This window comes from Mauremys mutica, chromosome 8 (genome assembly GCF_020497125.1).
Source record: "Mauremys mutica isolate MM-2020 ecotype Southern chromosome 8, ASM2049712v1, whole genome shotgun sequence".
In the NCBI taxonomy this organism is placed as follows: domain Eukaryota; kingdom Metazoa; phylum Chordata; order Testudines; family Geoemydidae; genus Mauremys; species Mauremys mutica.
In genome coordinates, this window is record NC_059079.1 from 110,606,441 (window position 1) to 110,628,536 (window position 22,096).

Genomic DNA, 22,096 nt, shown 5'->3' on the forward strand with positions numbered 1-22,096 from the left:
ATTCAGTCACATGCTCTTTCTTTAGGCTTCTTTTGTGTATGTTCTGCTGCTTGAGATGTCAGAGCCATCATGCTTAGTGATCATTCACAGCTTCGCTTTTTGTTACAAGCGGGACACTCTAGTCTTTGAGCGTTTATTCACAGGACTAACTTAAAATTACAGTCCTGTGACAAATTCCTGTTTCCCCGTCGCTATGTTCTTAGCCTGAACAGCTCGTTTCCTAGGGACACACTGAGCCTCAAACATTTTCATTATTTATGCACCCCTTTCCTGCCTGCCCCACGCTCTGCATGGGATGCAGTGTGTACAGCCGGGGCTTCGCCTCCAGGCACAGCATTTCCATGGATGTTTAGCGCTGCAGCTGCCACTACCTCTCCCAGCTCACAGGGGCTGCCCTGCTGATGAGCAGACGGTATCAAGGTAAAGGGCTGTGCCGCAGTGGTACCATAACGTAGGCACGTCCTACAGCAAGGGCAGGGTTTTTCTGTTGCCTAATTTACCTCCCTGGGCAGCAGGAATTAGGTTAATGGAACAATTCTTCTGGTGACCTAGCTGCATCTAGACCAAGGGTTAAGTTCGCCTGAGTGCTGCAGCTGCACTGAGCTCTGTACAGAAACGTTCTACAGCCCTGGGAAGCTGCAGCCTGCATGTGCCCTGGCTTGGGCTCCAGAGGCAGGCTCCAAGGCTGCAGAGGGTACAGAAGTAGGGCATGATGGCTACACCTGGCAGATTTAGTCTAGAGCTCAGGGTGCTGGGGCTATTCTGGGGGCAAGGCTGGCCTGGCCACAGAGACTGGGCTGCGAGCCTGGTGTGGACGCAGCAGTAGCTCTGCAGCCCTGTCTCCCCTCACCCATATCTGGCAGTGATAGCTGGAGTCCAGCCTGTACAGCCAGGATAGCTGCCAGTACCTGCTGCTAAGAGCAGAGCAGTTGGTTGCTCATCCTTGTTATTTGCCCTAGTGGCTTTCAGATCCGGCTCAGAGTGGTGTCTGAAGCGCTTCCAGGCACACGGAGCAGCTCCCTGCTGCTCCAGGGTATGAGGTTCCCGGTAGCTGGTCAGTACCTCACCCCTGGGCTCAGCAGCCCTCAGCGAGGAAATCTGCTGCTAGGCCCAGCTGAATGAGAGGCTGGGGTGGGTTGTAACTCGTCATCATTCCAGGCTGCCCACAGCCCCGGCCAGCACAGCAATGGGGCACACCGGGGTGGTGGCAGGAAAGGGTGGAGGGTTTTTTTGCACCAACTAGGATAGAATCAACGCATGCGACAATGCTGCACAATCACCTCATGCGTGGCTGACTGCAGCTCTGAGACTCCAGCCTCACTGCCTGTCAGACATCCCACATACTGGAGCCATCTCCCCACCAGGAGGAGAGGGGAGAAGAAATGTGTACGAGTCCTCAATACCTCCCCACCCCCCTCAGCAGGCTGGGCATAACCAAGGGCTGGGGGGACTGGTCCAAGGGCTGGAGAGATGAGCTCCCACAAGGAAGCACACAGGGGGCTGATATTTTTGATGCAGAGAGAGGCCATCAGTCAGCCATGCGCCATGGTTGGGGAGTGCATGTTGCAATAGGTGGCCTGGGTCCTGCCCTACGTTCATTTAGCCGAATTCACTGTAGTCTCTTGTTCATTTAGCCCAGGCTCCTACCACAGGGCCAAGGCCCAAGCACAATGGTTCCCACCTAGCTGGGTCTGGGCTTGACTGAAAGGGACACCAGCCCCTTCGGCACCTAGTGCAAGGGCCTCTATTTATTCCAGGGCGAATGCTGGTGGGCCAGAAAGAAGGCGGTTTCTGAGCTGTCACTGTCATTTCTACACAGTCATCCCTGTTCCTCCCCCACTTTCCATTATCCAGCCTTCAGGCCCAGCCCTGCTGGTGATGGCACATCAGCCTCATGCTCCGAATGTAGCCTTAAAGCCAAGGTGCCTCCAACAGCGACTTTAGTAACAACCCCAGCAAACAGCTGTACAAATACATTTATTTCATCCACCACAGCACAGGTCTGACTTGCTGCTCATGGCTTGGGCTCATCCCCTACAGGAATGCTAGCCTGTCCAGGAAGCCTGCTCTCCCGCTCCCTTCAAGGGGGAGGTTAGTCACCATCTGCCCCCACCCTCAGCAGCTGCTACTCAATTATTTCAGAACAATTTTTTTTGGTTAAAGGTAAAAAACCCAGAGTCCATGCAGCCCCCCTCCCCGCCACACTGAGCACCCAGCAAGTCGCTGCAGGACCAGCTCACATTTCATTTTGTAAAGTCCTCGGAGGCCAGCGAATGTTGCTGGGGCAGTGCAGGCCCAGCCAGCCAGAAGCTCCAGCGCAGGCACTCCCCAGGTCCTTCACAGTGGGACAGGAAGGGACCCAACCTCCTCCAAACACTCCTCATATGCCTCCTGGTACTCCTCATGTGGCTTGATCATTATCACACAGGTTGGGCGCTTTGAGCCTCCAGCTGCTCCCAGATCCTGAACAAGAGGAAGAGGCTATCAGGCATGCCCAGGAAAGCTGCAGGTGATCTCCATCAGCAGACATCCCCACCCACTGGGGGGGGAGTGGGAACCCTACACCACTCCTCTGGGGGGAGAGCAAACCCCTGCACTCCACCCCACAGGGGAGAATATGGCGCCCCTGCCCCAAAGTCACTGAACCAGATTGTAAAGCAACCTTCCCACAGCTGAGCAGTCTCTCCCCTCCCGCACCCCCCAGGTTAGAGCAAGGCTTCCCAAACTTTTTGTGGGACAACCCCATTTGAATTATTTCCTCCTGGGACCCCGGAGGGCACCGAGTACATAAAATGGCATCCTCCAGACAGCGTGACCTCGTAGCTGTGCGGCATGTGAAGTCATGCTGTGTCGAGGATGCTATTTCATAGAACAAAATGGCATCATCCATGCATCGTGACCTTGCACACACAACAGAGGCGAGGTCATGCTGTGCAGAGCAAGACAGCATCCGTTGCACAGTAGGGCTTGCCAGGGCACGACCCCCATTTGGGGGTCCGCTGTGTTAGAGGGACTTATCTTCCCCCACGCCTCTCCTTGCTGATCCAGGAACACCCGCTGTGCTCTGCAAGGAGGGCACAAAGTCAGCAGGGCCAATGTCTTGCCAGGTCGAAGGCAGGTTCAAGCCCTAAGGAGGTCAGCTGGAGACACCCCCTCAGAGACGATTGTGTAGGGCTCCCCTTGGGGTTTTTTTGTTGTGTTATTTGGACAGTTTAAAGGAGCTGCCAGATGAGAACGGAACATCGATATCTCCTGGCTGCAGCTGGGCAAATAATGCTTTAGGACCGAAGGCGAACGCCTCCTTTGGCCCATAGACTAGAGCACATGTCACAGTATTACCCAGACAGCTTAAATCACGTGCCTGGCTGTGTTACCTCTGGCAAAATAACAGCTTCAGTGGTAGGCAGTGTCCCCCCTTCAACCTCACCCTTGAAGCAGGATGACAAACAGCCCATAGAGCAGAGGTGGGCAAACTACGGCCCCTGAACTCCCGTCCGGGGAGGCTAGCCCCCGGCCCCTCCCCTGCTGTCCTGTGTGGGCAACGCGGCTGGCTCCGGCTGGGCTGCGAGCTTCTGCAGCTCTGAGTCCTGGGGGGCAGCCATGGGACAGTTGGATGGGAGCGGAGAGTTTGAGGACAGGGAACAAGGGGCCATTGGATAGGCATGGGAGTCCCAGGGGGCCTGTCAGGGGGTGGGGGGTGGATAGGGGTTGGGGCAGTCAGGGGAAAGGGACCAGGGGGTGGGGAGGTTTAATAGGGGGTGGGGTCAGGCAGGGAATAAGGGGGGGGGGAAGTGGTGGATGGGGGCAGGGGCCAGGCTGTTTGGGGATGCACAGCCTCCCCTACCCAGCCCACCATACAGGTTTTGCAACCCCAATGTGGCCCTCAGGCCAAAGTGTTTGCCCAACTCTGCTGTAGAGTGTCACTGCTAGGGATCCCTTAGCTCAAATGGGTGATTTTAGGGAGCTGTGGGGGAACAGCAGCAAAGACCTGGGTTTTATGCCCTGGGCAAGAGTTTCTTAGCACCAGAAAGAGAAAGGGGGGTAGAGGGGAGGGGGTAAAGGAGACACCACCTAAGCCATAACTTGTTATCCTGCTAGACTGTTTCATGCCCTCCTGGTGCCCAAGAAGGGGTGATTCCCCCAACCCCAGAGAGCCCCCCTCCTCCCCACCTTACCGACTTGGAGGGGATGTAAGCATAGGGGAGGGACCTGTCTTCACACATGACGGGGATGTGGCAATAAACTTCAATAGGCAGCGTGTCTCCAGCAAGGACTATGATCCTGAAACGGCAGAGAGAGGCGACCTATCAGCAGCTGTAGCAGGAGATGGGAACCGGCACCTGAAAGCCAGGAAGGGCTGAGGAGGTGGTGATTAGTCACAAAGGGAGCCAGGGTCAGCGCTGTTGCTGTCTCAGAAAAGCATATCTGGCCATGGGACACGGGGCGAAGTGCTAAAGGCTGGTGCTGTCAGAGCCGAGTACCCGGACAGCGCCTGCCTTGTCAGCTCCTGCAGCCGCTCAGCTCCTGGGGAGCGCAGGGGGTGGCTGTAGCTGGGCTAGTGGGTTCTTACCCTTTCTCGCCCTTGTTGATGAATTTCTGAACTTCCTTCACTCCCCGCCGGATCTGCTTTTGTTTCGCCGCTGGAAGAGAAATAAGAGGCCATCAGAATTCAGCTCGGGCTCAGCGGGGCTCCCGGCCCCTTGCCCGCTCCCCAGGCTTGTGTCTCGTTCCCGGGCCGGGCTCCCGGCTGCCCCCGCCCCGAAGGGCTGCCCGGCCCCTGGCCCGCGTCTCGTCCCCGGGCCGGGCTCCCGGCTACCCGGCCCCTGGCCCGCGTCTCGTCCCCGGGCCGGGCTCCCGGCTACCCGGCCCCTGGCCCGTGTCTCGTCCCCGGGCCGGGCTCCCTGCTCCCCCCAAGGGCTGCCCGGCCCCAGGCCCGTGTCTCGATCCCGGGCCGGGCTCCCGGCTGCCCCCCCCCCCAAGGGCTGCCCGGCCCCAGGCCTGTCCCCTCGCTCCCGGGCCGGGCTCCCGGCCCCACCTTTCTTGATGCACTTGTAGAGCTTGCGGGTGAGCTTGCGGGAGGCCAGCGGCCGCGCGACCGGGTTCAGGTTCCCCAGCAGCTCCTGGTACGATCGCTCCGGCGCCACTTCGGGCCCCGGCTCCGGCTGCTTCTCCCGAGCCATGATGGACAGACACGCGGCCCGCAGGGCGCCCTGGGAAGGACCTGGCTACAGGCTCCGCCCGACTCCATCCCAGCCAATAACAACCCTCCCCTTGCTTGCCCCGCCCCTCGCGGAGGCGGCCTGGCCCCCACGTGCCCCGCCAGCAGGAAGGGAAAGAGGCGCGTGACCGTCCCGCTATCGTCAGAGACACGCGCCTGCAGGAGCCGCGTGTGCGCGCGTGTCTCGGGCCTCTTCGCCCCCGCCCCAGCCCGGGCCACCGGCGCCCCGCGGGGGGAGGCCCCGGGGAGGCCCCAGGCTCCGCGGGAAGTGGCCCCAGGCCCGGGGGGGGGCAGGGAGCGGCCCCAGGCTCCGCGGGAAGTGGCCCCAGGCCCGGGGGGGGGGGGGTAGGGAGCGGCCCCAGGCTCCGCAGGAAGTGGGCCCAGGCCCGGCGGGAAGTGGCCCCAGGCCCGGGGGGGAGGGAGCGGCCCCAGGCTCCGCGGGAAGTGGCCCCAGGCCCGGGGGGGGGCAGGGAGCGGCCCCAGGCTCCGCGGGAAGTGGCCCCAGGCCCGGCAGGGGGCAGGGAGCGGCCCCAGGCTCCGCGGGAAGTGGCCCCAGGCCCGGCAGGGGGCAGGGAGCGGCCCCAGGCTCCGCGGGAAGTGGGCCCAGGCCCGGCGGGAAGTGGCCCCAGGCCCGGCGGGGGGCAGGGAGCGGCCCCAGCCCATGAGGGACTCTAGAACAGGGCCACATTCCCTAACTTCTGGGCACCAGCGAGGCTTTTCACCAGAATTCAGGCATCAAGTTTGGACTCCAGCTTGTCAGCCCAGCCCAGCCTCTCTGGCTCCTCCGCACCTGCAGGGAGGACAGAACAAGGCAGGGAACGAGCCCTGAGGCACTGCAAAGCCCCTCTCCCTTCCTTGGGCATTTCAAGAGTGCCTTGCCAGCTTGGGTGTTGGCCTGGGGTGTTTGCGAAGCAGGGTCAAATCTCACCGTGTGTTCCTAGTAGTGTGGCTGGCCCATGAGTGCTGAATTATTTTTTGAAGAGGGAGCTCTCTCGAGTTTGCCTGTTGAAACTATTCCACTTTACTTTAAGGCAAGGGAGGGCTAGCTCGCTGTTTTGAGCATGGGCCTGCTCAACCTGGAGTTGTGAGCTCAGTCCTTGAGGGCAAAAATCTGTCTGGGGATTGGTCCTGCTTTGAGCAGGGGGTTGGACCAGATGACCTCCTGAGGTCCCTTCTGACCCTGATATTCTATGATTCTATGGCAGTAGCTGGCTGGGATAGGACCTCTGGGCTGAGACTGAGGGGCATGTGGGTTCCAGAAACTTTCCCCTGTAGTAGTTAAGGAGTTCTTTCTGGGGACAACTGTGTGAGATTACCACAACTTCACACACAAGATTTATTAAAAGTAGAGAAAAGGGTGGCTTTGCCCTGTGTTTACAAAATGACCTAGATTCCAAGCCAAAAATGCAGTTAAAAACAAGCATACATATCAGTGATGGAAGGGTAAGAACATTTACAGAGCTGTTGTAACAATCCCCAAACCAAACATTACAAATCCAGGAAATTCAAGTTTAGAGTACACTTAAATCCAAATGTGTTAAGGGATGGAAATGCACCATTAAACAACCTTAACTCTGCCCTGTGGTGACATCATGCAATAGCCATATGATTATGATTAAGGCACATTAGTGTGTGTGACCTCAGATTAAACAGATTTTTAAAGGCCTTGTAGCTGTTTCCCCTCATGTCTTCATTACAGGGATTACACTGTAGAAACAAAAAGCCATAACAGCCACCTTTCAAAGGCTTAAATGACCTTATGCAGAGCCTGCATTTCACAAACAGTCTGCACAGCTCTGCCTCAGCCAATTTCAGTATTGTCCTTTCACCTATGCAGATTGACATCATCTTCAATACACCCTCCCATTCTCCACTGTGCTAAACAATGAATTAGGGACAGAGGTACAGACTCCGTCACAGGAACTCTTAAAGGGACCAAGGGCTATACACCTTTGGGGACAGCATCTTTCTTTACTGGCCTGGGAAAGGTCCCCAAACCTTGGGAACATCACCACCACCCCAGCCAAGGAAGGAGGCATCCAGCTCAGGGAGTGTGTGCCTGGCCCCACCCCAAGCCAAGGAAGGGGATGTCCTTTCCAGGGCAGAGGAGGCCCCAGGAATCTAGAAATTGCATTTAGTTTTTTTAATCCAGCTTCCTGGCATCAAGGCGCAATAGCTGCCATTCCCATGGACTGTGAGAAATTGTTGCTAGTACAGGGCAGGGGAACAGGGTTTGGAACAGCTGGGGGAGGGTATTACTCCCCAAAACAGGCCGCTCATCTGACCGTCTCCCTACTGCCTCCTAAAGCCCAGCCTTTCCTCTGAGCACAGGAGGGCCTCACCCAGCAGCTGAAGCTGCTCCAGGACGTCTCGCTGCATCTCCACAGCCATGCGGTGCACGTGATGGTCAGAGCTGTTATACATCACTGCATTCTGGAACATCAGCATGAGGTCGCGCTGGAATTGGGCTGTGGTCCAGATCTGGCCCTTGGAGAGGCGCCTCTTTATGTTGGTTAAATCCATGGGTCTGGAAGGAGGCATGAAACTCAACTGTACATACCTAAGGACTCCCCTAACCTGCCTGGATGGGGGTGGGCACTCTCTCCCTGAGATGGAGGCCTCGTTTTTGTCTCCCTGCAACCAGTGATTTCCCTACACCCCCCCTGAATTTTCCCAACACCCCCCCCCCAGTTTTGTGAGCTAGTTACATACCAATTTAGTGACTGTTTGGAAATCTGAATTTAAACTGAAACATTAATACACACTTTAAAAGCTTATACAGTGTATGATAAAATATGTGTATCTGAAAAAGTATAATAGATTTGAAAAGTATGAACATAGACTAGCTTCCTTGCTTCCTTATACAGCTGTTTTTTATGATGTCAGTGCATTCATTTCGGTGATGTTGGTCAACCTAATAATTTCAAATGATGATTTGTAAGCAAAGTCTAAATGAGCTCTCCCTGACAGCTAGTGATGAGCTGGGGGCTAAGGCTTCAGGGCCAGGTTATATTTACATTCACACCTAATCTACCTAGGTATCCAGCAAACAGAGCTGTGTTGTCCAAGTGATAGATTTTTGGCTGGGGTTGGGTTACAAACCACTTGAATGTGGGGGGGAAAGGGGGGATGAAATGTTCTTATTGTATGAGTAAAGGGCAGTAGAACTGTACTTAGCCTGTGATGATTTGAAGGCATCAAGAGAGAGGGTGGGGACCTGGCCCTCTCCACTGTTTAAAGACAGAGCTGATTAGGCTCCATAGATAGTCTTTTGTTCTGTTAAGTGACCACTGCAGCTGAAATCACTGACAATCAGGTCTAAGTGCTTAGTCCTGTTGTGGGGACAGAGTTCCTGTGGGTACAGTGTTTTTGTGTAAGAGACAGCCCAGACTGCACTAGCAGCGAGGTTCCCACACTGAGAGCTCAGCTGAAATCACTGAGAGCTGGTGGAACCTCAAGAGACCAACTCGCAGAGGTCACAGTGGTAGGTGACAGCAGAAGGTGGCTGTGCAGGGCCATTGGCAACAGAGCGGTGGAGTGAACGGTGGCACAACGAACAGCCATGGCCAGAGCGAACTCTGCCTTTTTGTCCCCCACCTGGAAGGTGAACTCACGTGAAAGCACCTCTGAACTCTGAGTCTCCACTGACCAAGGACAACACCAGTGAGTGGGGTGCGGTGGAGGGAAAAGCGAGGGGCATGTTAAATAAACATTTGTTTGTTGGACTATATTTTAGTCACTTTGCTCCAGAATGCTAGATTTGTGACTGGGAATGGAAACTTATATAAATATGTTTCCCAGTAGGCCAAGATTTTTAAAATGCAGTATTTGCCAAGGTTGTTATCTCACATTGTTGCTGTCTTGGGAGGTCATTATGTTGGGGCGTTTCTGTACTAAACATTTTTATTATAATTAATTTTTACATAAGAATTTTTACATAAGTCCATATAGCCCAGTACCCTGTCTTACAACAGTGGTCAAGGCCAGGTGCTTCAGAGGGAATGAACAGAACAGGGAATCATCAAGTGATCCATCCCCTGTTGCTCAATCCCAGCTTCTGGCAAACAGGCTAGGGACACTCAGAGCATGGCGTTGCATCCCTCGCATCCTGGCTAATAGCCACAGATGGACCTGTTCTCCAGGAATTTATCTAGTTCTTTTTAAAATCCTGTTATAGTTTTGGTCTTCACAGCATCCCCTGGCAAAGAGTTCCCTGGGTTGACTTTATATTGTGTGAAGAAATACTTCCTTTTGTTTTTTTTAAAAGCTGCTGCCTATTAATTTCATTGGGTGACTGCTAGTTCTTGTGTTGTGTGAAGGACTAAATAAAATTTCCTTATTCACTTTCTTCGCACCAGTCAAGATTTTGTAGACCTCTATCATATCCCCCCTTAGTCGTCTCTTTTCTAAGCTGAAAATTCGCAGTCATTTTAATTTCTTCTCCTGTTTCATACCCCTAATCATTTTAGTTGCCCATCTCTGTACCTTTTGCATTTCCAGTATGTCTTTTTTGGGATGGGGTAACCAGATCTGCACACAGTATTCAAGGTGTACATGTGCCATGGATTTATATAGAGGCAATATGATATTTTCTGTCTTATTATCTATCCCTTTCTTAAAAAAGCAAAGGTTTCAGAGTAGCAGCCGTGTTAGTCTGTATTGCAAAAAGAACATAAGCTTTCGTGGGCTACATCCAATGAAGTGGACTGTAGCCCACGAAAGCTTATGCTCAAATAAATGTTAGTCTCTAAGGTGCCACAAGTGCTCCTGTTCTTTTTAAAAAAGCAAACAGAATGTTGGGAATCACTGACTGTCGCTGCACACTGAGTGGATATTTTCAGAGAACTATCCACAATGACTGCAAGATCTTTCTTGAGTGTTAACAGCTAATTCAGACTCCTTCATTTTGTATGTATAGTTGAGATTGTTTTCCAATGTACATTACTTTGCATTTATCAACATTAAATTTCATTTGCCATTTTTGTTGCCCAGTCACCCAGTTTTATGAGATCCCTCTGTAATTCTTCGCAGTCTGCCTGGGTCTTAACTATCTTGAATAGTTTTGTATCATCTGCAAATTTTGCCACCTCACTGTTTACCCATTTTTCCAGATCATTTATGAATATGTTGAACAGCACTGGTCCCAGTACCGACCCCTCAGGGATACCACTATTTATCTCTCTCCATTCTGAAAACTGATAATTTATTCCTACCCTTTGTTTCCCATCTTTTAAACCAGTTACTGATCCATGAGAGGACTTTCCTCTTACCCCATGATGGCTTACTTTTCAAAAGTCAATTTAAATTAAATACTTTTTTTTAAAATGTATATTTTTTTAGAAATCTAGACCTGTTATGTGTTTTGGTGTAACTTGCATTATTCTTATGTTAAATTTGCATAATCCTAACAAAACATTTACTTTATTCATCTCTCTTTTATATATCTCATTGGTCCTGACCCCCCCCCTGTAAATTCGAACACCTCCCCTAATTTCAGTTCCTGGGGAAACCACTGCCTGCAACCCCAAACACTGGAATTCTTAGGCCCAATTCACAAGAGGAAAATGTCAAGAGCTTAAGAAAGCTGGAAAGAAACTGCGGATTTGGGTGATACGTATCACATGGCTAATTAACTTGCAATTATTTCTGAAAAAAAAGAAGTGACACTAAGCAGAAAAGGAAAGAGGCATGGATCCTGGTAATTAGCACCTGTCAAATCAACCCCAATTCCCTTGTGATTAAAAATGGCACATGTTAAGAAAAATATCTATAAAGAACAAGAATCTAATGGTGCCAGGGGAAAAAGCCGTGGTGGTGAGGGGGCGTTATAAGGACTACATCTTACTTTCTTTTGAAATCATTACAGAATTGATGGGTGAAGTGGGAGGTGGAAGATGATGACCGTGATTAGAAACACAGGCCATGAATAGAATGAGCTTCATCTTTAAAAAGTGTACTTAATCCATCGGGGGGAAAAAGGATCTGAAACTCAGCTCCTTACTGGCAAGGGGAACCTTGCAAAACGGGAGTGATTGGGAGACTAAGGAGAGTGGAACCGCAAATGAGAAGTTTACAACACAATATGATGATACAAGAACATCAGTGTGATTCTAGGCGGCATCAGCCTGTAACTGGCCCTTTCCATACAGCCCTGGAGCCTGCACTTGGCATACTGCTGTCAGTGCTCGGCACACATTACTAGAACTCCAAACTGGAGGGAGCACAGAGAAGAGCAACCATACACTGAAGCAGTGAGGGGGTGAGAGTTCAAAACAAGTCATGGACAAAAGGCTAGATTCACAAACTGACTTTGGGTGCTTAAGTCCAACACCTAGGCACCACTGAGTGTCACAACAGAAGAGGTCACTCACTCTGTGCAGTAATTGTTCTTTGAGATGTGTCCCCCTATGGGTGCGCCTCTTCAGGTGCGCAGGAGCCTCGCAAACCCCTGATCAGAGCTTTTCCATTAGCAGTGTATGGTCGGCCCATGCATGCACTCTGTACAACCTTGTGCTGCACACCAAGGGTCTATAGGGCTGCACGGGTGAACTGCCCCCAGTTCCTTCTCTATCCGACTGGCCAAAAAAGAGAGGAAGGAGGGTGGGTAGTGGAGCACCCACAGGGGGACATCTCAAAGAAATACCGTTACTGTACAAGGTGAGTAACCTCTTCTCCTCTGAGCAGTGTCCCTATGGGTGCCCCACTTCAGGTGCTTCCTGAGCAGTACCTCACAGGGAAGAGGGAGCTTCAGAATTGAGTCCAAGGCTGAAGCAGTACAGGAGAACCAAGTGCCACATCATCTCTGACACTATGGACCAAGTGTTTAGACAAGGTACACACTGAAGCCCAGTAGCAGCTCTGCATATCTCATTGTTTTTGAGCAAAGCTGTGGAAGTTACCTGTGATTGGGCAGAGGGCGCATTTATCCTTTGGGGTAGGAGGCAGAGCACCACTTGCATTGTAGTGAGCAACCACACACCCAGAACGCCATCTCAACAGTCTCTGCATAAAGATTATGAACCACTTGGTCTTTCTGTGCTGGAGTCCGTCTAGGTGATTTCCAAAATAGCTTGATCCTATCTAGATAAAAGGCCAGTGCCCGTCTGGTATCTTAAGTATGAACAGAGGTTTCATGCTGAGATTTACGTTGTTTGGGGAAAACACTGGTAGACGAATCCCTTGGTTAAGACAAAAATCCAACAATACTTTAGGTAAGAATTTAGGGTGCAGCCATAAAGGGACCCAGACTTGACTATCCTGTGGGAAATTTGAGAGTCCAGCTCCCATTTGTAGTCCTGGGAGAAGTGCCTGCTGATCATATTGGCTGTGACATACTGCATTCCTGGAAGGTAAATGATTGAGATATGAAGAAGTTATCTTGTGCAGCAGCTATGGTTCTTCAAGATGTGTGTTCCTATGTGAGTAACTTCCTCTTCTTCTTCAAGCGGTGTCCCTATGGATGCTCCACCGTAGGTGACTCCTGAGCAGTATCTCGCACTGGAGGCTGAGACTTCAGCATTAAGTCTGTTATAGCTAATAGCACTGTGGCATTGAATCTGGCGTCTGACTGCAGCAGAGTCCCCCAGGATGGCATAGTGTTCTGCAAAGGAATGTGCAGATGTCCAGGTAGCTGCTCTGCAGATTTCGGATATAGGGATACCCTTGGAGAAGGCGACGGACGAGGAAACTGATCTCGTAGCATGTGTGTGGACTGTGGATGGAGGTGCTAAATTATTAATCTGATAACAGAGTTTGATACAGTTCAAGACCCATTTGGAGAGTCTTTGAGCTGAAATTGCTGTGCCTTTAGACCTGACCATGATAGAGAGGAAGAGTCTTGAAGATTTTATAAAAGTTTTTGTCCTGTCCAAATAGAAGTCCAAGGCTCTCTTTACGTCAAGTGTATGGAGGATGGCTTCCCTATTATCCTGATGAGGTTTGGGATAAAGGATTGGAAGGTGAATGAGCTGGTGTGACGATGCGGTTCTGGTGGGACCCAACTGAGAGTGCCAATTCAGGACAAATCGCTTAAACAGGGCAGTTACAGCCCAAGGCTGGGGTTTTTCCACCTCTAAGGCAAACCAAACCAGCCAGACAAAGAGGACTTCGGTCTCACCCCAATGGCTAACCACAAGTCACAAGCAATTCCCTTAGACACTCCAGTTTCCCAGTATCACCACCAGTGCCACTCGTCCTGGGGATGAATGGTTATGAAAACCAACACCCCAACAAAAGAAAAAGGTTCTCTTGATCCCAAAGAATTAAGCTCCAGACCCAGGTCAATATACAGATCAGATCTTACCCACAAATCACACTGTTGCCAATCCTTTAGAATCTAAAATCTAAAGGTTTATTCATTAAAGGAAAAAGATATAGATGAGAGCTAGAATTGGTTAAATGGAATCAATTACATACAGTAATGGCAAAGTTCTTAGTTCAGGCTTGTAGCAGTAATGGAGTAAACTGCAGGTTCAAATCAAGTCTCTGGAGTACATCCCCCGCTGGGATGGGTCAGTCAGTCCTTTGTTCAGAGCTTCTGTTTGTAGCAAAGTTCCTCCAGAGGTAAGAAGCAGGATTGAAGACAAGATGGAGATGAGTATCAGAGAGGTAGCCGTGTTAGTCTGGTTCTGTAAAAGCAGCAAAGAATCCTGTGGCACCTTATAGACTAACAGACGTTTTGCAGCATGAGCTTTCGTGGGTGAATTCCCACTTCGTTGGATGCAAGAGTGGAAAACATGGAGATGAAAGATGGAGATGAGGCATCAGCCTTTTATAGGCTTTTCCAGGTGTAAGAACACTTCTTTGTTCTTACTGTGGAAAACTACAGCAAAATGGAGTCTGGAGTCACATGGGCAAGTCCCTGCATACTTTGCTGAGTCACAAGGCATATCTGCCTTCTCTCCATGGGTCAATTGTGTAGCTGATGGTCCTTAATGGGTCATCAAGCAGGCTAGGCAGAGCTAACACCAACTTGTCTGGGATGTCTCCCAGAAGCACAGCACAAATTTGAAATACAGACAGTCTAGAGCCAATACTCATAACTTCAACTACAAAATGATACATACATATAGACAGCATAATCATAACCAGCAACCCATAACCTGGTCTTAGACACCTTATATGACCCCCTTTACATAAGATTTGGTGCCACTACAAGACCTTGGTTGCAACCATGTTCTATATGGTCCCAGATTATATCAATAACATCACAGCTGGTTTATGTGAAATGCTCAAATCACTTTGGGGGGGAACTTCAGATGTGGTCTGAGGGTGACTTTGTCAGGAAGAACACTATGAAGGGGGGATGCTCCCTTAGAGCCACTGTCTTCCCAATCCTTCTTGCTGAGGTGATGGCAATCAGGAACACCATCTTCATGAAAAGGTGAGTCAGAGAACAAGTGGCCATGGATTCAAAGTGGGGTATAGACCTTTTAAAAGTAGACTGAGATCCCATTGTTGGGTAGGAAGCCTGGGTTGGGGAAAGGAGGTTCGCTCTTTGTCGTCAGGAGGGAGAAAATGGAGTACCCTTCTACTTGCTGGTGGAAGTTGCTACTGCTGCTAAGTGTACTTTTAGCGAGCTACTAGAGTCCCGATTTCTTGAGATTCAGCAAACAGTCTAGGATTACAGGTAGAGTGGTTGTATCCAGAGTGACTCCTATGGGCTGGCACCACATTTGAAATCTGGTCCACTTTTGTAGGTAAGTATGCTGGGTAGACATTTTCCTGCTGTGTAATAACACTTCCTGTACCTCTTCAGAGCAATATGATTCTATGTGCTGGAACCATGAAGGAGCCAGGCCTTTGTGGTTGAAGGGCCACCTCCATTAGGAGATGCTTAAGGCTCAGTTCTCTAGCCTTTGTGGATCTGAACTTCAGTTGTTGGCATAAGCCACACTTACGTGGTTCTCTCCCAGACAGCGGATGCACTGAGAGCGTCCATCAGTCACTGGGATAGATTTCTTGCAACTGAGACACTTCTTAAAGCCTGGTGAACCAGGCATATCCTATCCAGGGGGGTCCCTGGATGGCGAGTAGGGGAGTTGAAGAAAAGAAGTCTAAAATCAAATTTTGCGTTTTTTTGTAATCAAAGATAAAGGAGTTAAGAAACGAAAGGGAAGCTCCAAAAAGGTAGCTAAATTAACAATTCTGAAGACATTAACAATCTGCTAATGGACAGCTAAAGCCCTAACAACAAGGAGTCCTTGTGGCACCTTAGAGACTAACAAATTTATTTGAGCATAAGCTTTCGTGGCCTAGAGCCCATTTAATCAGACACATGAAGTGAAAAATACAGGATCAGGTATAAATACATGAAAGGATAGGAGTTGCTTTACCAAGTGTGGGGTCAGTCTAACGAGATACATCAATTAAGAGCAGGATACCAATGGAGGAAAAATAACTTTTGAAGTGATAAGAGAGTGGCCCATTATAGACCCTTGACAAGAAGGTGTGAGTAACAGTAGGGAGAAATTAGTAATGGAGAAATTAAGTTTAGGTTTTGTAATGACTCAACCACTCCCAGTCTTTATTCAGGCCTAATCTGATGATATCCAGTTTGCAAATTAATTCCAGTTCTGCAGTTTCACGTTGAAGTCTGTTTTTGAAGTTTTGTTGTTGAAGAATTGCCACTTTTAGGTCTGTTATTGAGTGACCAGAGAGATTGAAGTGTTCTCCTACTGGTTTTTGAATGTTATGATTCCTGATGTCAGATTTGTGTCCATTTATTCTTTTGCGTAGAGACTGTCCGGTTTGGCCAATGTACATGGCAGAGGGGCATTGCTGGCACATGATGGCATATATCATGTTGGTAGATGTGCAGGTGAACGAGCCCCTGATGGCGTGGCTGATGTGATTAGGTCCTATGATGGCGTCCCTTGAATAGATATGTGGACAGAGTTGGCAACGGGCTTTGTTGCAAGGATAGGTTCCTGGGTTAGTGTTTTTGTTGTGTGGTTGCTGGTGAGTATTTGTTTCAGGTTGGGGGGCTGTCTGTAAGCGAGGACTGGCCTGTCTCCCAAGGTCTGTGAGAATGAGGGATCGTCTTTCAAGATAGGTTGTAGATCCTTGATGATGCGCTGGAGAGGTTTTAGTTGGGGGCTGTAGGTGACAGCTAGTGGCGTTCTGTTACTTTCTTTGTTGGGCCTGTCTTGTAGTAGGTGACTTCTGGGTACTCTTCTGGCTCTGTCAATCTGTTTCTGCACTTCACCAGGTGGGTATTGTAGTTTTAAGAACGCTTGATAGAGATCCTGTAGGTGTTTGTCTCTGTCTGAGGGATTGGAGCTTGGCTGTAGACAATGGATCGTGTGATGTGGTCTGGATGAAAGCTGGAGGCATGTAGGTAAGTACAGTCAGTAGGTTTCTGGTATAGGGTGATGTTTATGTGACCATCGTTTATTGGCATTGTAGTGTCTAGGAAGTGGACCTCTTGTGTGGACTGGTCCAGGCTGAGGTTGATGGTAGGGTGGAAATCGTTGAAATCTTGGTGGAATTCCTCAAGGGCCTCCTTCCTATGGGTCCAGATGATGAAGATGATGATGATGTCATCAATGTAGCGCAAGTAGAGTAGGGGCATAAGGGGATGAGAGCTGAGGAAGCGTTGTTCTAAGTCAGCCACAAAAATGTTGGCATACCGAGGGGCCATGCGGGTGCCCATAGCAGTCCCGCTGACTTGAAGGTACACATTGTCCCCAAATGTGAAATAGTTGTGGGTGAGGACAAAGTCACAAAGTTCAGCCACCAGGTTTGCCGTGACATTATCAGGGATACTGTTCCTGATGGCTTGTTGTCCATCTTTGTGTGGAATGTTGGTGTAGAGAACTTCTACATCCATAGTGGCCAGGATGGTGTTTTCTGGAAGATCACCAATGGATTGTAGTTTCCTCAGGAAGTCAGTGGTGTCTCAAAGATAGCTGGGAGTGCTGGTAGCGTAGGCCATGAAGAGAGAGTCTACATAGCCAGACAATCCTGCTGTCAGGGTGCCAATGCCTGAGATGATGGGGCGTCCAGGATTCCCAGGTTTATGGATTTTGGGTAGCAGGGGGGTCAGAGGGTAATGGCCTATAGAATGTGGTGTCTAGCAGCCTCTTGTTCATATTCCAACCTATTAATGATGACAACAGCACCTCCTTTGTCAGCCTTTTTTATTATGATGTCAGAGTTGTTCCTGAGGCTGTGGATGGCGTTGCGTTCTGCACAACAGACTGGACTTCTACATAGAGTGCTTCCGTCGACATGCACGAGCTGAAACTGGAAAAGCACGTCGTCCAAGTTGATGGAAACACTCTATGTAGAAGTCCAGTCTGTTGTGGAAAAGCAGCATCACTTGCCCCATAACCTTAGCCATTACCCTCTGCCCCACTGAGGATTACAAAAAGAAACTACATCATCTGCTCAAGAAACTCCCTAAAGAAGCACAGGAACAAATCTACACTGACACAGCCCTAGAGCCCCGAACAGGGGTATCCTACTTGCTACCCAAAATCCATCAAGGGCTCGAGAGGCGCATGCGGGCCTGAAGTGGAGCACCCATTAGGGCACTACTCAAAGACCTGCTGCTCTGCCGCTGACTCACCCTGTAGGCACCTCAGTTTCTGCTGGTGGGCATGTAGGTCCTGACACTACCAACCTCCTTGGCCCTCTAGCACACACCTAAGCCCCAGCAGGATTCTCCAGCAAGGAACTGCCCTGCCTCTCTCAGTGTGGCAAGTGTGCTTTGAATATGCCTACCCTACACAAAAGACTGCTGGGGTAAGAGTTTTTTGGATAGGTTGGCTGGTACAGGTATCCCAAGAGCTCAGAGGTTAGGGCCCTCACCTGGAATGTGGGAGAGGTAGGTTCAAATCCATGTGCCAAGAAATTAGCCATACAAATTAGAACATTGCCAGCAGGAGAGTGTGGGAGACCCACCCCCAAACAGTGAGTAGCCCAGAGTTAGGGTGCTCCCCTGGGATGTGGGAGATCTAGGTCTGACTCCCCATGCTGCCTGATTTGGAGCTGTGACTTGAATCCTGGACCCTATAGCGCAGGTGAGAGCTATCACAACTAGTCTGTTGGCTACAAGGGGTGGGTGTGTTTCCCTTTATCGTCCCCCACCTGCCACCTTGCCTGCTGGTTCTTGGAGGCATCGCAGCAGGGGATGCGGCTAAGAACATGATAACAGCTTCAAAGTATTTGAAGAGTGTAAACCTGCTGGAGGAAGTGGGAGTATTTTAGGTGGGCCAAAGGTGCGACATTTCAAAAAGGAACATGGATGCTGAAAGGCAAAATGGAGGCGGTAATATAAGAAAAAGTTTCTGGAGAGTGAGGTCTATTCAGGGAGAGTCTCCTTGGGAGAGCTGGGGCAGGATGGGAGTCCCACCGCTTTGGACTAAGCCTTGGAGAAGAGACTGTAGGGAACCTTCCCACCTTGGTCTCTGATGGGAGGCAGATACCATGGTGACGAGCATGGGACAGATGACACAAAGTTGCCCCATAGCTTTTTCCTCTCTACATGCTGGGGCTCTCGGAAGGTGGAGGGAGCAGATGAAAATGCTTTAGACGAGCCGCCTTCCTACCTTCTCACCACATCCTTGTACCCAGGAGCCTGCTTCTCTGACACTGGCTTCAGGAACGGGCCACAGTACCTAGAGGGGCAAGCCCAAAGAGACAGGAGAGAATCAGGTTTGTCCCCCACTGTTCACATGACCCTTGAAGAGGGGGCAGCAGGCCCACTATTCCTCTTCCCTGGAGCCCATGAAGGCTGATGGGCCAGTGACTAGCAATCCCCAAGGGAAATACGGGAATGATGGCAGGAAACCTCGGAGTCCACTGTTGGTGGTCGCTAAGGCAGGAATCTGAACTCAGTTTCCTGCTCGAACCAGTGGCTGCCAAGTTAATCAGATGGAACATGCAGCAGGGCCAGCGCCTTGCGTTAGCCCGATCCCTGCAGCAGGAGGCATTCCTGCTACAGAGACAGTGAACCCAGTGAGAAATGATCCATTTTACTCTTGCCCTCATGGAAGGGCCCTGGGGCTAGAGTTAGGGAAAGTGTGGACAGGAGCGATGCAAGTTTCACTCCCAGCTCCGCTGCTGCCCCTCAATCCCAATCTGCAGCCCCTCTGCTATTCTAGCCCTGGACTTCTTTCCCACTCCCCCTAGCTCTGCCACTGCCCTCAGCCCACAGCCCCCTGACACTTCAGTCCTGCTCCCCACACCTTAGCTCTGGTGAGTCCCTTCAGTTCACAGATTCAAAAAGTCCAAGGCCAGAAGGGACCATTGTGACCTTCTAGTCTGACCCCCTGTATTACACATGCCAGAGAACTTCCCCCAGATAATTATGAGCTGTCCCCCAGAGATACATACCTGTGGCTGGCTATCATCTTCCAGATGGACAGCAGCGTCTTTTTGAAAAGCAAATGTCGCAGCGGGTTAGCGCAGCTGAGAGGCACCCTGCACAGAGGAGAGGTTATCAACTCATCATGCCAGATAAGGAGCAGGGGGATGTACTGCCACTGCTGGCTTCCCGGACGCTCAGGAGGAGAGAAGGTCACTGCTCGTTAGCTTGTGGTCTAAACAAAACACCTTCCAGGTAGCTACAGGGCAAGTCTCCCCATCAGGGATGTATGGAGTGGCTCCATCAGGGATCTATGGGGAAGTATTTCCCAAGCCACTTCCTTTGTTTGGGTCCCTCCAGAGACACTCATTTTGGGGTTCAGCTCAGCTGCAACAGCTGCCATTGGACCCACAACTCTCAGGCTAGAATGGATCTTTGGCAATGGCTCAGTGATGGCAGAGACACCAAGGCACCATGTGATGCCATGTGCGGAGTTTACTAAAGGCAGCAAAACCTGGGGAGAAGTCACTGAGCTCCTGCTGGAGCCACAGGACCATGTTTCTCTCTCGGGCTGGTGGTGGAAGGTCTCTTTTGCTCAGATCCACAAAGGGACTTTTGGCACTGCTGTGAGCCACACAACTCCTGCTCAGCTGCTATCTAACCCTCACCAGGTTGTAAAAGTTCCCTCAGCACTGAAGCATCTGCCTCTGGGGATGAGCTCTTCTGCCTCAGGCAGGTGTCTGGAGGCCCATCTCATGTTTAAGCCTCAATGAGATCCTCAAATGGATGGAAACAGGCACTTCCGTTTAGCTTGCCTGCAGGGTCCAGGCTGGCAGGCATGCCCAGAGCATGGCTGCCTGCACAGCATGGCCAGGAGGGAGAGGGTAATAGCCTCTCTTATGGCCTTTAGCTTAGTGGCTAAGGTACGCACCTCGGAGGTGGGAGACCCAGTTTCAGTGCCCCTTTCTATTTGGTGAAGCAAAGGGCCTTGCTTTAAGGTAAAGCCCCTCACCACTGTCCTGTTGAAGAGCCCAGGTAGGGGTCTCAATCTCTCTTGTTGAGGCCATTACACTTTTTATTAATGAATTAAATATGAATGAGGTCAGAGCACAAGTGAGCATGACTCTATAGTCCAGGGGTAAGGGCCCCTATCTGATGAGGGAATCCCTCTTCACTCTTCAGAGTGGGGACTGAACAGGGGTTTCCCACATCCCAGGGAGTACCCTGAGATTAGAGGTTTTGTTAGATCTGCTCTAGGAAGTATTTTAGGAAGTTCTCTCATTAATGTGTCATGGTGCTATGCAGCAGGTCAGACTAGATCATCACAGTGGGGCCTTCTGGCCTTGGAATCTATGACCCTATAAGGAAGGCCTAAGCCACCTGACTCCAGGAGAGGGCTCCCGGCTGTGGATCGCAAGCAGAGACAAGTGGCTCCTGGCACCCTGGATTTAGGAACTGAATGCTGTGAGGGGGTGGGGCTTAGGATACTTCCCTCTCCTCAGCCTCTCCCACTGGCCAGTTTAGGTGGTGCCTGCATAGTGTGTTGATGTGCTGAGGATCCTGTTGTGGGGTGATCACCCGCTCCTGCCCGGGAGGGGTTAAAAGTAGCCCTGGGAAAGGGCTGTGGCAGGGAAAGCTGCTAATAGGCTGATTGGGGAAGCAGCCGCAGCTGGGCCACGCCCCAATAAGGCCTCAGCTGGCCCTATAGAAAAGGCTGGGAGCCAGGAGCTCAAGAGTCTCTCTCTAGCTGTAGAGGAAGACGGACCTGGCTGCAGGGACCTGAGTAGAGTACCTGGGTGGAGCAGGGCTCGGGAAAGGCAGAGGAGCTGGGGAGCTCCAGCCTGGAAAGCCCCAGGCTGCGGCCTAGCATAAGGCCAATGGGTACTGGGGGTTGCAGAGGGCAGCCCAGGGGTAGGCCAAGGCAGAAGGTCCAAACCCAACCTTGCTGGTGATGAGTAGGCTGACACTGCAGTCTGCCCCAATGGCAGTGACTGCCCCAGCTAGACAATGACTGGTAGTAGCCTTATACTGAGGTGAGGTGGGGATAGTGGGTGGGGGCTCCCCAGGGAGGGGAGACCCTGAGACAAAGGGGTTACTGCCAAGGGGCAGCACCCCAGATAATGGGGCACCAGGTCTGGGAGGGACACTGGCCTGCAGAAAGCACTCTGGAGGCTGGATAAGCTAATTCCCAGAGACAACCAGCAGGAGGGGCCGCAAGGGTGAGTCCCACCTTGCTACAATCCCATTCTTAGGCGCCTCATGGTATAGGGACCCTCAGCACCTAATCCAGGCTTTGTGGGTTCCAATGAGATTCTAGGCACCTGAACATTAGTTGTTGCAATGTCTAAGTCCCTTTGTGGATCTAGGCCTTGTCCCTGCTGCAGCCCTCCAGTTCCCATGTTCCAGCCCCTGGCCCTACATCATACCCAGTCTCCTGCCCCCTAAGTGCACAGAACTCACGTGGGAGTCTATGAGATGGTGGCCTGTCACTTTAAGGATGTCTGCGTCCTTGTGCTACAAATATGGGAATGGCTGTGAAATGAATGAAGCAGGACAAGGAGTCCAGT

At 51.0% G+C, this 22,096-nt stretch overlaps 2 protein-coding genes across 2 annotated transcripts in view; both read right to left on the reverse strand.

Annotated features, from left to right (window-relative positions):
- Positions 1-1,958: 1,958 nt before the first annotated feature.
- NHP2 (NHP2 ribonucleoprotein) lies at positions 1,959-5,224 on the reverse strand. Its single transcript, XM_045025982.1, has 4 exons — positions 5,036-5,224; positions 4,571-4,640; positions 4,176-4,281; positions 1,959-2,463 (listed from the first exon to the last, which is right to left on the reverse strand). The coding sequence occupies exons 1-4, from the start codon at positions 5,178-5,180 to the stop codon at positions 2,338-2,340; spliced, it is 447 nt and encodes a 148-aa protein (XP_044881917.1). The 5' UTR covers positions 5,181-5,224; the 3' UTR covers positions 1,959-2,337.
- A 666-nt stretch (positions 5,225-5,890) lies between these two features.
- LOC123375580 (bromodomain-containing protein 8-like) overlaps positions 5,891-22,096 on the reverse strand; it is a 31,425-nt gene continuing 15,219 nt past the window's right edge. Inside the window, exons 5-7 of the mRNA XM_045026584.1 lie at positions 19,559-19,645; positions 18,772-18,840; positions 5,891-7,745 (exon numbers count right to left, since the gene is read on the reverse strand). Coding sequence (XP_044882519.1) covers positions 7,511-7,745; positions 18,772-18,840; positions 19,559-19,645 — 391 coding nt within the window. The 3' untranslated portion in view covers positions 5,891-7,510. The remainder of the gene's footprint in view (positions 7,746-18,771; positions 18,841-19,558; positions 19,646-22,096) is intronic.

Coding starts and splice junctions, on each gene's coding strand:
- NHP2 (XM_045025982.1), bottom strand. CDS start 5,180: ATGGCTCGGGAGAAGCAGCCGGAGCCGGGGCCCGAAGTGGCGCCGGAG. Junction 4,641..5,035: donor CTACAAGTGCATCAAGAAAG/GTGGGGCCGGGA, acceptor TTTCTCTTCCAG/CGGCGAAACAAAAGCAGATC. Junction 2,464..4,175: donor CTTACATCCCCTCCAAGTCG/GTAAGGTGGGGA, acceptor CCTCTTGTTCAG/GATCTGGGAGCAGCTGGAGG.